At 38.6% G+C, this 16,129-nt stretch overlaps 1 protein-coding gene across 8 annotated transcripts in view; it reads left to right on the forward strand.

Moving 5' to 3' along the window:
* Window positions 1-16,129, forward strand: part of LOC106085845 (uncharacterized protein CG43427) — a 497,194-nt gene that overhangs the window by 434,925 nt on the left and 46,140 nt on the right. For 4 of the 8 annotated variants that reach the window (XM_059363470.1, XM_059363474.1, XM_059363471.1 and 1 more), the window contains exon 8: window positions 7,223-8,518. In XM_059363470.1, coding sequence (XP_059219453.1) covers window positions 7,223-8,518 — 1,296 coding nt within the window. Of the gene's footprint in view, window positions 1-7,222; window positions 16,094-16,129 lie in introns of those variants that run through there. The other 4 variants (XM_013250283.2, XM_013250282.2, XM_013250281.2 and 1 more) reach the window with 1 other exon arrangement.

Below are 16,129 nucleotides of genomic sequence, written 5' to 3' on the forward strand. Positions count from 1 at the left end.
TGAGATATTAAGTCGTCAGGAGAACAGCCACGACTTGCTACATCTGCAGGATTATATTCTGAGTCAACATGTTTCCAATGCTCACCACCGACGTTCTCTAATATCTCTGAAACCCTGTTACCAACGAAAGCGCTCCATGAGCATGGTGGCTTTTGTAGCCAGGCTAGAACGATTGTAGAGTCGGTCCAGAAATGGGTCGTAAACTTTGATAATCGAAGCTTAGGCACAATGGCATTTGCTAACCTTGACAACATAACTGCACCGCATAATTCTAACCTTGGCAGAGAGATTTTCTTAACTGGGGCTACTCGGGTCTTGGCTGCTAGAAGAAAAGTGTCTACAGTTTTATCGATGTGTTCAACGCGTATATAAATTGTGGCTGCATATGCGCTTTCTGACGCGTCGCAGAATCCATGTATCTCCACAATACTAGCAGGTGTAAACCGAACCCATCTTGGTATCGATACAGTGTCTATAGAATGGCTGCCTCTCACAAAGTTATTCCAGTTCATTTGAGTCACTGGCTTCAACGAGTCATCCCATTCTACCTTATCTAGCCAAACCTGCTGCATGATTAACTTGGCTACAACAATTACTGGCGCTAACCATCCACATGGGTCGAAAAACCTTGCTATCGTTGATAATACTTCTCGCTTGGTGCTCATTTGCTTTTCTTCAACTGTAGGGGCCGTAAAAGTGAAATTATCACCTGATATATTCCAACGAATTCCTAGGGTCTTTGTCGAAGAAGCTTCGGAAATATTTAACCAATCTATTGGAAGAAGCATGTCTTCATTTAAATCCTTTAACAAACGTGTGTCATTTGACGCCCATTTTCTTAGCTCGAAACCAGCTGATTCTAATGCGGAGGCTAATTCCTTCCTAGCTGCTGTAGCTTCTTCTATGGAGTGTCCGCCCGCTAATACATCATCGACATATAAATTTTCTTTAATAATTCTTGATCCTAACGGATGAGAATCTTTCACGTCTTCTGCTAACTGGAGAAGGGTCCTAATCGCTAAAAATGGGGCGCAATTTATGCCGAAGGTAACAGTTAAGAGTTCGTAATCCTCAATTGGGTGGTTTTCTGATTTACGAAAGAGAATTCTTTGAAAAGCTGTTTGATTGGGGTCTACTAAGATCTGACGATACATTTTTGTCACGTCTGCATTGAAGACGTACTTAAAAAATCTCCATTTCAACACTTGTAGCACAAGGTCTTGCTGAAGTATGGGTCCTGTATGTAAGATATCGTTAAGACTTTTCTTGTTTGATGTTGGGCTAGATGCGTTAAAAACCACTCTAAGTTTTGTGGTAACCCTATCTGGTTTGATAACTGCATGGTGAGGTAAGTAGTAGTGAGGGGTCTTGTATACGCTGTTTGGGTCTACCTTCCTCATGTGTCCTAATTCCAAATACTCTAATATGGCTGCATCATAATGTGCTTTAATATCCGGGGTCTTAGACAACTTTTTCTCCATTCTATGAAACTGTGCCAATGCGATGTTCCTAGATGAACCGATCTCTGAACAGCTTTTAAAAGGTAAAGTTACGATATATCTCCCCGCCTCATTACGTCGTGTTGTATTTTTGTAATTATTTTCGCAATAAATATCTTCTGCTGACCTCAAAACCTTTTTTGGGGTCTCTTCCACCTCCCAAAAGCGAGTGATTATCTTTTCTAATGATGATGCACTATAAAGTGTGATTTGTCTGTCGGATTTAGGGTCTTCCGTAATGGGTCCTCCTATGATCCACCCAAAAACGGTGTCCTGCGCTATAAGTGATCCAAAGGATTTCATAGTACCGCCTTTTGTGAATATAAGGGGTCCAATATCTAATCCGATTAACATGTCCACGGGTCGACTTTCAAAGAATCGGGGGTCCGCGAGACTAAGGTGTGCAAAATCTCCAAATTGATTTTGCCTTAAATTGTGTGTTGGTAAATGAGAAGGTAGGGTCTTTAAGACTGGTGCCCAAACCTCCAGCTCAAAACTAGGATTTACTCGTGAGCAAAGATTGAAGACGCAAGCTTTTGTCGATGTTTCAGAAACTGCGTCGCTTAAACCTGTGACGTGAATTAAATTCTTAACTGTTGGAAGTTGTAATTTGTTTCTAATTTTTTCTGATATGAAAGTTGATTGTGACCCAGGATCGATGATTGCCCTGGCATCATATCTATGTCCTCTAGATTTGATTTGAACTATTGCTGTGAACAAAAGTGTCTCTTTGGGTTGCGGAGTGGGTCTGATTTCCTGAAGTGTCAAAGTCGTTGAACAAGGTGCTTCTAAACAAGGTGTGGACTGTATATTTGGCGATACCGATGGTTGTACTAGGGTGGTTAAAGCGGCAGCACTGGTACTAGGGCGTGCGTATTCGCTAACCGGTTGAGCTAGGGTGGTAGGATCAGTAGCACTGGTGCTAGGTCGTGCTTCCTGTCTACCGGGTTGAACTAAAGTGTTGAGAGCGGCAGCACTTGTGCTGGGTCGTGCTCCGTCTCGTTGGAGTGTGCCTGTTGTAGGGTACTGGGTCTGGTTGCCTTTATGTATCAAACTGTGGTGTCGTTGACTACATTCCCTACAACTAAAACGACTTTTACACTCCCTGACTCCATGATCCGAAGAAAGGCAGTTATAGCAAAGATGACTGGTCTTAACAATGTTTATTCGATCGTTGATCGACCTTTCTAGAAATTGAGGACATTCTCGCAAAGAATGATTGGATTTACAAAGTTGACAAACCGGTTTGTTATTCTGAGCATTATAGTGTGATTGTGTGTTGTTGCTGGGTCTTGAGCCCGTGTTCTTGAAATTGGGATTTACATTTGTTTGAAAACTATTAACTCGCTTTTCCCGCTTATCGTACTCCGATCTGGGTTGATTATATCTCGAATATTGTGGCCTGATATTGCCGACTGATTCTAGGGTCTTGAATTTATGGGTCAAAAATACATCTAGTTGATTCCACGATGGAAGAGACGAACAATCTGCTAGGCTGCTTTCGAATTCTTCTAAAAATATTCTTGGTAGTTTGGTTGACACAAGATAAACTAAGATTGGGTCCCATCCCCCCGTTTCTACTTCAAGGGTCTGTAAAGTTTGGGTACAACTACCTATAGTGCGCTGTAATTTCTGGATTGTTGACGCGCTATCAACGGAAACCGAAGGTAAATTAAAAAGAGCTCGCAATTGCTCATTTACCTGCATGCGTTTATTTTCGTACCTATGAACGAGATTTCTCCACGCTATGTCGAAACCCTCATGGGTCAGTGGAACATTGGAAATTATTTCGCGGGCTTCTCCTGCTGTTTTCTGGGTTAAGTGAAACAACTTCTCGACTTTACTTAATTTTGAATTGTTAATGTAAATTGCTGAAAATAAATCCCTAAAGGTAGGCCATTCGCGATATCCCCCTTTAAAAACATCTGTGTCACAGGGCGGCAATCTTAGAGCTGGTGAAAAATCATTAGTGTCTCGCTGTTGGGTCATCGATATTCTCTCCTGTTTCTCTTGATCTTGTTGCCCGTTAAGGGCCAAAATTTCTCCGTTAAGAGAGCTTAAACACCGTTTATAAGTTTCTAGTGCCTGTTTGTAGCTATTTCGAAGCTTAGTTTTATCTATAGGTGTCTCATCCTTTTCCGGAATGCGATCCCTACAATCTAAGTATGCCTTCTTGATTTGATCCCATAAAGAATTGAGTTCTACCCGCGTGATTTCTAACGAATGTATATTATCATCCGACTTAGCCGCGGAGTAAACGGTCTCAAAATCCACTAAATCATCCACACAGTTTACAAATCTTTCGCGTAAATTCTTATCCATTTTGTAATTGGCTTGTATATGTTTTAAATAGGTTCAAAAACTATAAAACCACGGAAAAATCTACAACAAAATGTCCAAAAAAACTGGTTATTTGTAGAAATCAAATCTATTTCTAAAAAACCTAATGCGAAGAAAAAAAATGTGTGTCTTGATGATGGGTCAAATATCTAAGGGTCAAACCTGAAACTTTTTACAAAATTCGTAATAAATGTTTTATCTGGGTCACTAGAAAAAAAAACAGGTTAATATTTCTGATGATATCGATTATACAATAGCCGCAAAAAATTGTAAGAAAAATTTTCCTTTCAAATCGCAATACACCAGCAATTTAATTCCGCTCGAATTAAAGTTGCAAAAAAAAAAAAAATTTATTTTTCTCCAAAAAAAAATTAAACTTTCACTTTTCAAAATTTGGCATACAGAACTAGATGATTCTTTACAATAATACTGCTTTGACTCGTTGGGTCAATTTGCTTTCTGTATAAAAAACAACAAAGGATTGCACAAACAACCACAGTCCTTTCCGACCGTTTCCACTTAAATTTGTGCAATAGAATGAAGTTTTAAAATTTCGAAGACAAATGAGGCCAGCACGCAATATTATTTTCGTTATTTCTCACACAAAAACAATTCTTGATAAAAAAACTTCTTCTTTTCTAAAAGCACTTCGATTTTTCTTAGACACTTTTCCTTTTCTTTATAAAAAATTTCAACAAAAAATCTCGTGGATGTCTGTCCCGAAAATCCTACACACTGCCTTGAAAGTAGGGTCTGCTATATTGGGTCAAATTCACTTGGATCAAATTAATTTGGGTCAAAATTAATCAGACAACCGAATTAGCGATTCATAATCAGAAAACGATCAAAAACAATATTAAAGTACGCTGGGTAAATGTATGAACTTTTCCTTTTTTGAAAAAAAGGTTATGTATGACGTAATACCCAAGCGCACTTTAATAGAAAAACAAAATGGTACTCACTTTGAAGCTTCTTTTTGATGTGTGTGTATGTGTGTGTGTGTGTAGGTGGGCGCTTGGCTTGGGTCCAGAATTGTGTGTTGGCGCCTTTTGCAATTTTTGTAGCTTTGTGTCGTTAGAGTCTTGGATTTTGTTGTTTTAGTGTTTTTGATTTGATGAAGTTTTGGGAATTTAACCGTTGTAGCGGGTTTTTCCGTTTTTATCCCAGAGCGTAGATTTTTTGTTTTTGTGTTTTTACACGGAACGCACGAATTTGATTTTGTTGGGGTTTTTTGAAAATGCACAATATTTTATGTGTGATAGAAAAAGAAAGAATTAGTTTGGGATAAAATTTACAAATTTATCGAGCAACCCATAATTCTGTTTTAACACTCTAATTTGTTTTTTAAGTTAAAATACTGAAAAATTTATGATTTTTAGAGAAAAAAAAATTTTTCAAAATATGTAGAAAAAATTAACATAAATTTTGGGTTGGACGATAAATTGTTAAATTTTTCAATTTTTTAGCTCTTTTTTTTCAATTTAACACAAAGAAACTTCTTTAAACAATTTAAAAATTTTTGATTTTTATAATTTTTTTTAAATTCCACTTTTTTCCACTTCTGTTCCACTGTGCGGGTCACTTTACGTTTTTTGGGTCTTTTTCACACTTCTTTTTTGATTTACCACAACTTCTAATGATTTTGGGGTCAATTTTTTGCACATTAAAATTTAATTAATTATTTTTATTTTTACACGGGTCACCCTGTTAATTTAATTAGTTTTTGTTTTATTTGAGTCTTTATGTACTTTAATTGTCACTTTGCAATTTGGTTATTATTTTCTTTTGTTATTTCGTTTTGATCTTCATTTGGTTGGAATATTTTATCAAATTTTCAATAAAATAAATGCCACAACCAAACGAAGAACACTGAGAGCCGCTATATATTTTTTAATTTGTGATTTGTGTATTATTTTGTTTTTAATAAATTGCCAAAACTGATCTTTTATGTGTTTTGATATTTTTGTGTTGGCCGTCCGTCCATACGTGTATGTATGTACGGTTGTGTGTAACCAACCCTTTTTTCGCACTTTTCTCTATTTCATTTGCTTTTAATTGTTGGGTCACTGCACTTTTGTTGTTGCGAATTTTTTTTGTGTTTCGGTCACTGGGTCTTTTGAAATGAAAATGAATTATTTTTGGGCACAAAACAGAAAAAATTTTTTTGATTTTTGGTTTTTTAATTATTTAAAAAAACCACTTATCCGGTTCGAAGGACCAAATGTTTGGGGTCAAACTAAGGGTTTTGCCTTTCGAAATAAAAAATCAGAGGGAGAATTAGGTTTAAAATTCAATGCTGTTGTAATGGTTTATTGTGTTTGTTGCTCATTTCATTATTTATAAGTAGTAAATCGAATTCAGTCCTTTGTTGTAGGTAAATTTAGATAGACAATTGTACATGTAGCATTAAGTAGTTAATTTCTTTTAGGATGAAGTAGCACAATTTATTCTTAGTTTAAGTAGCGAATTTTACTTTTAGTTTTGGATAGGAAATTTTAACTTTAGCTTTAAGTAGGAAAATTTAATTTTAGAGGGTAAGTAGGTTATTTCACATTTTGATTTTGGGTCTAAGGATGTAGGAATTGGTTGATGGTGTGTAGAGTGGCCCGCACTTGTGTTTATTTTTGGTGTCCCGCACTTTGATGGTTTAACCATGTGTTTTGTTGATTTTGGGTCTTCTTGTGGGTTTATGTTGTATCTTAGTGTCTTCTTCACGTCTGAAAATTGAGTTTGTTAATTTTTGTTTCACTGTTTGTAATGTTCTTTTCTTTAACGATTGTTTATATGTATATATGTAAGATCACTTTTTTGCTTTTCACTTCACTTGGGTTCACTTTGAGGGGGAGAGAATACGATGCGCGGGTTTGAGATTTAAAAGCGAGACTGATCTTTTTTTGGTTGTTGCTTGTCACTTGGACCCCGCGAAAACGGTCAACTTTCCAAGCTACAAGCAACAATTCCAGGTAAACAAATATGAAGTCAAGGCGGAATCAGCGATTAAGAACTTACTTCAATGTACCGTTATGCACAGTGGGTCATGTGCATACGTGAACGCATGTCTGCACATGGGTGCACATGACTTCATGTTCAAACGTACTTTGAACAAGAGGAAAGCAAGGATATTAAAAAGAAAGTGAAGAAATTAAAAGAAAAGTAAGAAAAAATTAAAGAACCAAAAACAGAAACTAAAGAAAATCACATTGTGGGCAGTTAAAAATATTATTCCATTTTTTCGCTGATCATAAATGATTTCTTATGGAATATTTTTGGCCTAGGCAGGACTCTGCTTATGATTTTTGCCCATTTTATTTTATTGTTTTTATACTTTCCTCTCGAGATTAATGGCATATTTCTACCTTTTTCTCTTCCTTGTTTTCTTGCAGAGTGACAACGCCGCCGAACTGGACAAAGCCATATCGAATAGCAATCATAAAGCCCCCACAGATAGCACAACACGAGAATACATTTCATCACCTGGCTACGAGACCTCTTCCAGCACAGCACCGGCTAGCACACCGGATCCATGTGAATACACCTACGAGGGTGCCATACAAGATTACAAACAGCGCGTCTCTAGGGCAGCAGCTGCCTCCGGTCCCACCTCACAGGTTTTGAGTAAGCTAACCATAACAACACAACAACAGCAGCTGCAGCAACACAACTCTAAGGAATCCACACCTGAACGAACTGGCAAGGAAAGCAACAGCAATAGCTCCACATCATCATATCCTCCCCGACGAGGTAGTAAAATTGAGGACCGCCTCATAGGTTTTGAGGTACAATCGCCCAGCGAAGAGTGTTTGGTATTGGGTGAAAAGGCTAAAGTTGATGTACCAAAAATTGATATATCCAAGCGCAAGGAAATCTTTGAGTCGCAGGCAGCTAATGAAACCAAAACCCAAACATCTACTGAGACGAGAATAACCACCACAAGCAGTGTCTCTGTGCCCAGGGTAACACTGAGAGATCGTTTCAAGCCGCAGGAAGAACAAACGGCAGATCTCCACGAATTGCCAGCAGCCAAAAAGGACGTTAGACGCTTGTCCGGTGACATAACGAGCATTAAGGAGCGCCTGCAAAGCTTGGAGCAGCAAAAGCAATTAGTCAACGGTGCAAATGGTGGTGCCAGCAAACCTACTGCCAATAAATTAGTCGATATACCAGTGCCACCGCTAAAAGAGCGATTATCTAGTTTACAAAACGCCGTAACCAAAGAGGAAGTTATACGCAAGGCCCCTGTAGCTCTGGTCGATGCTCGTCAGCTGGAGATTATGAAAATCGAAGAGGAGAAAGCCAAATTGACCATCAAGGAAGAGGTAAAGAAGCAGAGTGCTACAAACTCTAGCACCACCACGACAGTTATACAAAACGAATTCAGTGAAGTAGATCGCGACGACAGTGGTATTCATACCGCCGATGACATAGACGTCCACGAGGAACGTCTGAATACCGAGCATATCAAAAAGGAACAGGAATTCAAGCTAAACGCCGCCATTGAAGCCTTGGCCATGGAAGAGAAACAATTTGCCGAGGCCGCCAATGCGGTCAATCAAATCGAGGCCGAATTCGAAGAGCTCACCTTGGGCTCTTCGGTGGCCCTGCCACCGCTGGCCTCTAGCAACGGGCCTGCCTCTACGGCATCCTCCACCAGCATTACTAATGATCATATGGAATATAGTGTAAGTTCTACTAACCAACAAAAACCAAATATCCCTTGCTTAGACCCCCACAATCCCCCTAGCCAGAGTAATGGTCCTGTTAACAGTAGTAACACTTGTAGTAGTAGTAGTTGTAATAATTCTGCGGTGAAGGATAGTGAGGTGCCTTCTAAGATTTCCAATCTTAGGCGCAAGCCCACCAATGAGATGGTGCATGCCAAAAATCTTTTGAGAATTTTCAAGGATACCTTTCAGAATGACATAGAATTGGATGAAGATGATGCTGGACAAGAACAAGAAACCAAGGGAATACCCAGGCAACAAGTTGTGATTGCACAGGGCAAGATTTTGAATTTAAATGCGAAAAACGAGGAAAATCAACAGTTAAATGGGGGACAAGAGAAGGTGGTGCATTTAAATTCCCTAGAATTGGCCAATGAGGATAAAGGCTCAGTTGTGGCTACCTCTAAGACTCCCCTTAGTCCCTTGTTGGCTAGAAATAATACCAATTCGCCCCAACTTGTTTCCACTACCATGATTCCCCGTTGTGTTACACCCTCGGGCAAACCTCCCATGTCTCCCCTTACCATAAGATCCACCACCAAGTTTCGAGAGGAAACTCCTCCGGGCAGTCCCTTGGCTAATCGCAAACATGATTCCCAGTTCAGCATAAATGGAAGGGTGGAAATTTTCAATTCCAAGCAAATGAGCCAGGAGATCGCCCATCCCAAACCCACCTCTCCCATTATAACCACAAAGATAACATATTTGCCCCAGATTACCACCAGCAGTAAGCCCAGCGGTATTGCTGCCACAACAACACCAAAGAGTTCAGCTGCTGTGACCAGCAATATCGGGTTACCGTCAGGCGAACACAAACAAACAGCTGGAGAATCTGCACACCACCAAGCAGTGACTGAAGCTACAACTACGACTTTGACTACGACAGTTATTGAGCCGCCTTTGTCCACCGAACAAGTAATGCTGGCAAAAGTTGCCGCCACAAAATCAATGTTTGAAGCGAAATCAATGCCATCACGGCAAATGGGTAATGAACCTCATGTTACCAAAGTACCAGCAATAGATAAAGCCCAGCCAAGCAAAGCAAAGCCAACTCAGAGCCATGTTGTTGCTACTGTTGCTCCTGCCGCTGGTGGTGCCGGTGGTGCATTCAAGCAGCAACAACCGCAACCAGCAGCACAGCAACAACATCAGCAACCTGAGGTTGTTGTTTGCGCTCCACCCATAACGATTGTCAATCCAGATGAGTTACCGAAACCCAATACAGTTAAAAACCTTTCTAGTTGCTTTCAGCAAGCCGATGCCTCAGCTTCTGGCGCTGGTGGTAAATTGATATCGCCCAAGCCATTGGCGGCTCGTTCACGCATACCTCAAGCCACGCCACCGCAATCCCCAATTACAGTTAAGCGTAACATCGCAGAGAAATCAACGGCAACGACAACGGTGGCAACAAATGGTTCATTGCATCCGTTAGATGAAAACAAGAAACTATCGTTGATCTCTTCCTCATCATCTTCGACGGCTTCCACAGTAATTGAGGTCAATAAAACCTTGTCGGTGATGTCAAATTCCTCAACGCAATCGAGCGAGTCGAGGGAATCGGCCATATTGCCACCCACAATAGTGCAGACCAATGCCCAAATACACAATGAGCCCCAGAAGGAGGAGGAGAAATTGCCAGAATCGAAGACCACACTGGCAAATGAGAAGGACCTTAAGCAGGTAGCCTCAAAGGAAACAACAGTCAAGGCCCTAGATAAGCCCACACCTCCTGCCAGGCAGCAAGTAGAACAGCAGAAGAAATCTTTTGACAATCAAACCATACTGGTAGGCCAGCCAGCCAAGGCCAGCCAAGAGGAGTTAGTAAGGGCTGACAAACCTGAAACTCCCAAATCCAATGACTCTGCTGCGGTACCAAAAACCCCCGAAGATATTGATATGATAGCCTTAATGCAGGATTTCCTTAAAACTGAGAAACAATTCTCCGAAACCTGTGAAACGAATCCCTTGGCAAAACTCAACCCTCCTTTCGCCTCAAAACTGGAGCCTTTGAAGATGATTGATGATATAGAGGATCCCGAGGAAGAGGCATACGCTCCCACTTCTCCACAAGCCGCAAATAAAATTCCCATAACTTGCAACTCAAATCAATCCTCGGATCAAGTTGATGCCAGTGTGCAATATGCAAAGGTCTCACCTGGCATGATTATACCACAAACGAAAAAACCTCCTTTGACCATTGATGTTAGCCAAAGTCAAGAGAAAAATTCTTCAAAAACCCCACAAACTCCCATCTCTCCCATTTCACCCACCTCGCCAGCCTCACAGCTTTTTAGGACCACCAAACCTTTGGTGGTGTCCACACTTTATGAGAAATATTTGCATGATGATAAAAAGTCTCCCACAGATCTCCAAGCTCCCAGCAATATGAGATCTAATATTTCTAGTGGCAAACCCCAGGAGAAATCAACACCCCCTCCTGCCATTGTCACACCAGCAGATATGCCTCATTTGGTTGAATGTTCTGCCAATGAGTCCTCACTTTATAAGTTGGCCTCTTCGGCACCCCATTCTCCCATCAGCTCCCCCTCCTCCCCTCGTGGCAACCAAGACAATTCGGAGGATCTTGATTCGGCCCTATGTTCCAGTATTTTAACCTCCATGGCTGCCACTCCCGACTTTGTGAACTTCAATCGTCAACACACTGTGGAGGAGGAAGTCTGTCAGAAAATTGATGTCAACGAGTTGCCGGAGGACAAGCAAATACCCATTACCGCCTATAAGGAAATCTCCAAATCAGATATCAAACAGGCCCAGGGTGCCTCCAAAGTTATTTGCAAAATGCAAGATGCTGCAGCCACACCTAGTGCAGTTGAAGAGGAATTGTGTCAGAAGGTGGATGTGCATAGTTTGCCCGATGACAAACATCAATACAAGACTGCCTTTAAGGCGGTCTCTCCCTCGGAGATAAAAAAATGTGATAATATGTTCAGCACCTTTAGCAGTCCACCCCATTCTCCCATAACCGAAGCACGGGCAGCTCACTCCAAGGCCCTAATAGAGACCTGTGAAAAAATCATAGCCGAAGAAAGGGAAGTTAATAATCAATTGAAATCCACCTTACCCTCCCTGTCGCCCAAGACCACTCCTGTCTTGCAGAAAAAGTCGAAAATTCCCAAACCCCTACCCAATTGTTGTCTCACCACCGAATCCATGAATGAGGCTGACCTTAAGGATAAACCCACGGCAGTGAGCCGTCAATCTCAACCTTCTTCCCCCAAAGATGATGCTGTGATAGCCCGCATGCATGTGGTGGAGACCCAAATCAAGGTGACCACTACCACTCCACCCACCTCACCGAAAATTACAACGGCCCCCAAGCCGCAGGCCTCTCCTAATTTGGGCAAGAAAACTAAAAATATTTTCGATTTTATAAAGAAAAACTTTGGGGTGGGTCAGCACAAACCAGAAGAGGAACAAATCGAGGCCACAAAGCCAGTGGTGGAAGCTACAGCCTCCCCTACAACAGAAGCCAAGGCTTTGGTCTTAAGCGAAAAGGATTTGCAAACCTACAATCAAGTCAAATTCGATGAGATACACAATGTGGATAATTCCAAATTCTATTTGCCAGCAGATGATGTAGCTCCCCCTCCTCTACCCAAGACCCCAGCTCCGGTGAATATTGAAATAACCCGCAAGATAATCACCGATGAAATTCTAGAGGATGGCAAAACCGAAATGGAGTTGACCAGCGAGATTGATGCTTTGCTGGATGTGGAATTGAGTAAATTGAATCATGAAATTGAGGAACTGGATAAGGCGGCGGATGCTACGAAGTAGGGGGTATACCAACTCCTGTTAGGAGAGAGACGTAGAGAGAGATATGAAAGTCACACTAGGCAAATACTTTGGAAATGTGTTAATTTGTGGTGAAGTTGGTTTTTTTTTAAATTTTCTTAAAAAAAAGAATTAGGCAGAGCTCATGGCTTTAAAAAAGGATTAAATGTTGGGTTAATTTGCTGATTTTGGGAAGATAGTCCAAATAAAAGATCTAACTTGGAGAAGCGTTCATTTTTAACCCAATAGCAAACCAATCCAGACAACCATTTTTCAAAAAAAAAATTGTTTTTGATTATTAGAAACGTAACGTACAGAACTGTAATTAAGGAAATTACATTTCCGTGTTTTAATAGAGAATTTAAACAATGATAATTTGGGAATAATTTTTGCCACATACTGCTTCTGATTATTGGAAACGTAACGTAACGGAAAATTACCTTTTCAAAACCAGAAACAGACAACCATTTTTTCAAAAAAAAACCAAATCTACATTTCCGGAGTTTAGAAGAGATCCAAAAATGACAATTTCTTATGATTATTAAAAACGTAACGTACAGTACTGAAATTACGAAAAATTATATTTCCGGGTTTTAGTAGAGAATCCAAAAATGGTAATTTGGGAATAATTTTTGCCATCTATTTCTTGTGATTATTGGAAACGTAACGTAACGCAAAATTACATTTTCTGGTTTTTAGTAGAGAATCCAAAAATGGTCATTTGAATATAATTTATGCCATCAATTTCTTATGATTGTTAGAAACGTTACGTACAGTACTGTAACTTGGAGAAGCGTTAATTTTAAACTTAATAGCAAACCAAACAGAACCAGCCAACCATTTTTTTTTCAAAAAAAATCGAAAAATACATTTCCTGGTTTTAGTAGAGAATCCAAAGATGGTGATTTGGGAATAATTTATGCCACCAATATCTAATGATTGTTAGAAACGTTACGTACAGTACGATAATTACGGAAAATTACATTTCCGGGTTTCAGTAGAGAATCTAAATAATAATTTTTGCCATATATTTCTTGTGATTATTGGAAACATAACGTCACGGAAAAGTACATTTCCAAACCAGAACCACACAACCATTTTTTCAAAAACAAAACGAAATTTACATTTCCTGGGTTTAGGAGAGTATCCAAAAATGACAATTTCTTATGCTTATTAGAAACGTAACATATAGTACTGTAATTACGGAATATGACATTTCCGCATTTAAGTAGAGAATCCAAAAATGGTAATTTGGAAATAATTTTTCCCATCTATTTCTTGTGATTATTGGAAACGTAACGTAACGCAAAATTAAATTTCGGGGTTTTTAGTAGAGAATTCAAAAATGGTCATTTGAGTATAATGTATGCCAATAATTATTTATGATTATTAGAAACATAACGTACAGTACTGTAACTTAAAGAAGCGTTCATTTTTAACTTAATAGCGAACCAAATCAGAACCAGATAGCCAAAAAAATTGAAAATTACGGAAAATGACTTTTGCCGGTTTAAGTAGAGATTCCAAAAATGCTTATATGGGAATTATTTATTCCATCAATTTCTTATGATTATAAGAAACGTAACGTACAGTAATTGCGGAATATGACATTTCCGCATTTAAGTAGAGAATCCAAAAATGGTAATTTGGAAATAATTTTTGCCATCTATTTCTTGTGATTATTATTATTATTGAGTATAATGTATGCCAATAATTATTTATGATTATTAGAAACATAACGTACAGTACTGTAACTTAAAGAAGCGTTCATTTTTAACTTAATAGCGAACCAAAACAGAACCAGATAGCTATTTTCTCAAAAAAAAAAAAAATTAAATAACGGAAAATGACTTTTGGCGGTTTAAGTAGAAGTTCCAAAAATGCTTATATGGGAATTATTTATTTCAACAATTTCTTATGGTTATAAGAAACGTAACGCATAGTACTGTAATTACGAAAAATTACATTTCTGGGTTTTAGTAGAGAATCCAAAAACGGTAATTTGGGATTAATTTTTGCCTGTGATTATTAGAAACGTAATGTAACAGAAATAACAGTTCCGGGTTTAAGCCGAGAGTCCAAAAATGGTCATTTGCGAATAGTTTTTTTTAGGCAAACTTCTCACCTATCAATGAGTGCAGTCCTATTCAAGTTTAAGCTCAATGATAAGGTGCTTGCTTTTTATAGCCGAGTCCGAACGGCATGCCGCAGTGCGACACCTCTTTGAAGAGAATTTTTACATGGCATAGTACCTCACAAATGTTGCCAGCATTAGGAGGGGAAAACCATCGCTGAAAATTTTTTCTAATGGTCTCGCCAGGATTCGAACCCAGGCGTTCAGCGTCATAGGCGGACATGCTAACCTCTGCGCGACGGTGGCTTCCAATTGCAGAATTTTGGGTTCTCATAGGTTTTTAGTAAGTTACGTTACGTTATCACTAATTAGGGTCTTCCTTTAGACACACACCATAGATTCCATGTAAAAAAGTGCCTATTGTTGAAATTTCCCTAACTTCTCTTTAAAAATTTCTGATTATATTGTGGCAATATTAATTCATGATTTTGTTAAAAGTCAATTGGTTTGCTGGGTTATTGGTTCCCAACCAGTTTAGCTGTTTATTTTCCTCGTTTACAGCCTTATATAGGGTATATGCTTGCGTTCTTGTTTTGAAATCATTAAAATAATTGCATAATAATTATTAAACTTGAAATTTTCATATATACAAGAAAATTTACACAAAAATTATATTGGCATACAAAAATAAGAGCAGACAAGCAGAAGGCAGTCAATCGTATGCCCTATAGCGTGTGCGGTGATTGACTTGTAAATGAGAGGTGAGGCTTGCAATCAAACAAATCAGACCACAAAGTAATGAAAACGTCAAGGAACGGCCAATTACTGTGACCATTGGTTGAAAAGAACAATAAAACAAAAGGCTGGCCCTGAAACCCACGCTCTGATTTCTGCTACTCCCCAAACCCTCAGCATATAAAAAAAAAACTTTCCTTACCGCTCCTAGTCTTTTTGGTTAGGGCAATATGCAAACTTGAAAAAAACCCACACTATAGTCGAGCATGGTACTTTGAAAAAAAAAATTTGAAATCAAATCAAAGTTCTAATGTCTGCTAAGACAGCAGTAGAATTTTGTTCCACGCGCTCAACCCTCGTTTGTATTTGCATAGAAAAAGGGAATTTAATTATTGTTATTATTTATTATTTTTATGATGATTTTTTTTTTTTTTGCCCAACTGAAGTCTTAGCAACAGTCTGCTACTCCTTACGTTTAATAATCGGCTTACAAGTCGTCTACATGTTAATTTCCAATTATTCGCGAATATCAATGTCCATGTCATGCAGAAATGCAAATGCCGTTTGATTGATAAGAGGAAATAATTGAACGGAAAAAAAATCCAAACCTACATTTTATTCTCAAATTTGCATATTTTTCCCCATTGTGAAATATGTGTTTTTTTGAAAAAAAAAAAAACAAAAATCCAACAGCAATGTTTTTTTCTTTTTTAGTTATTTTTTTTATTAAATATTATTTATATGTTATATATTTTTTTAAAACTTATGTATATTTCTTTTTTAAAACATTTATAAATTGTTTATAAAACAAAAAAACACACACACATAAATAAAAACAAATGAACTCTACCATACCAAACAAGAAAAACCTATAAAATGATGAAACAAACAAATATATGAGTAATGAATTTTATAATGAAAACCCCAAATCTTCCAAATGTTGTTTTCTTTTTCGCTCCTTATGA

The sequence above is a fragment of the Stomoxys calcitrans genome, chromosome 2, assembly GCF_963082655.1.
Source record: "Stomoxys calcitrans chromosome 2, idStoCalc2.1, whole genome shotgun sequence".
NCBI lineage: Eukaryota > Metazoa > Arthropoda > Insecta > Diptera > Muscidae > Stomoxys > Stomoxys calcitrans.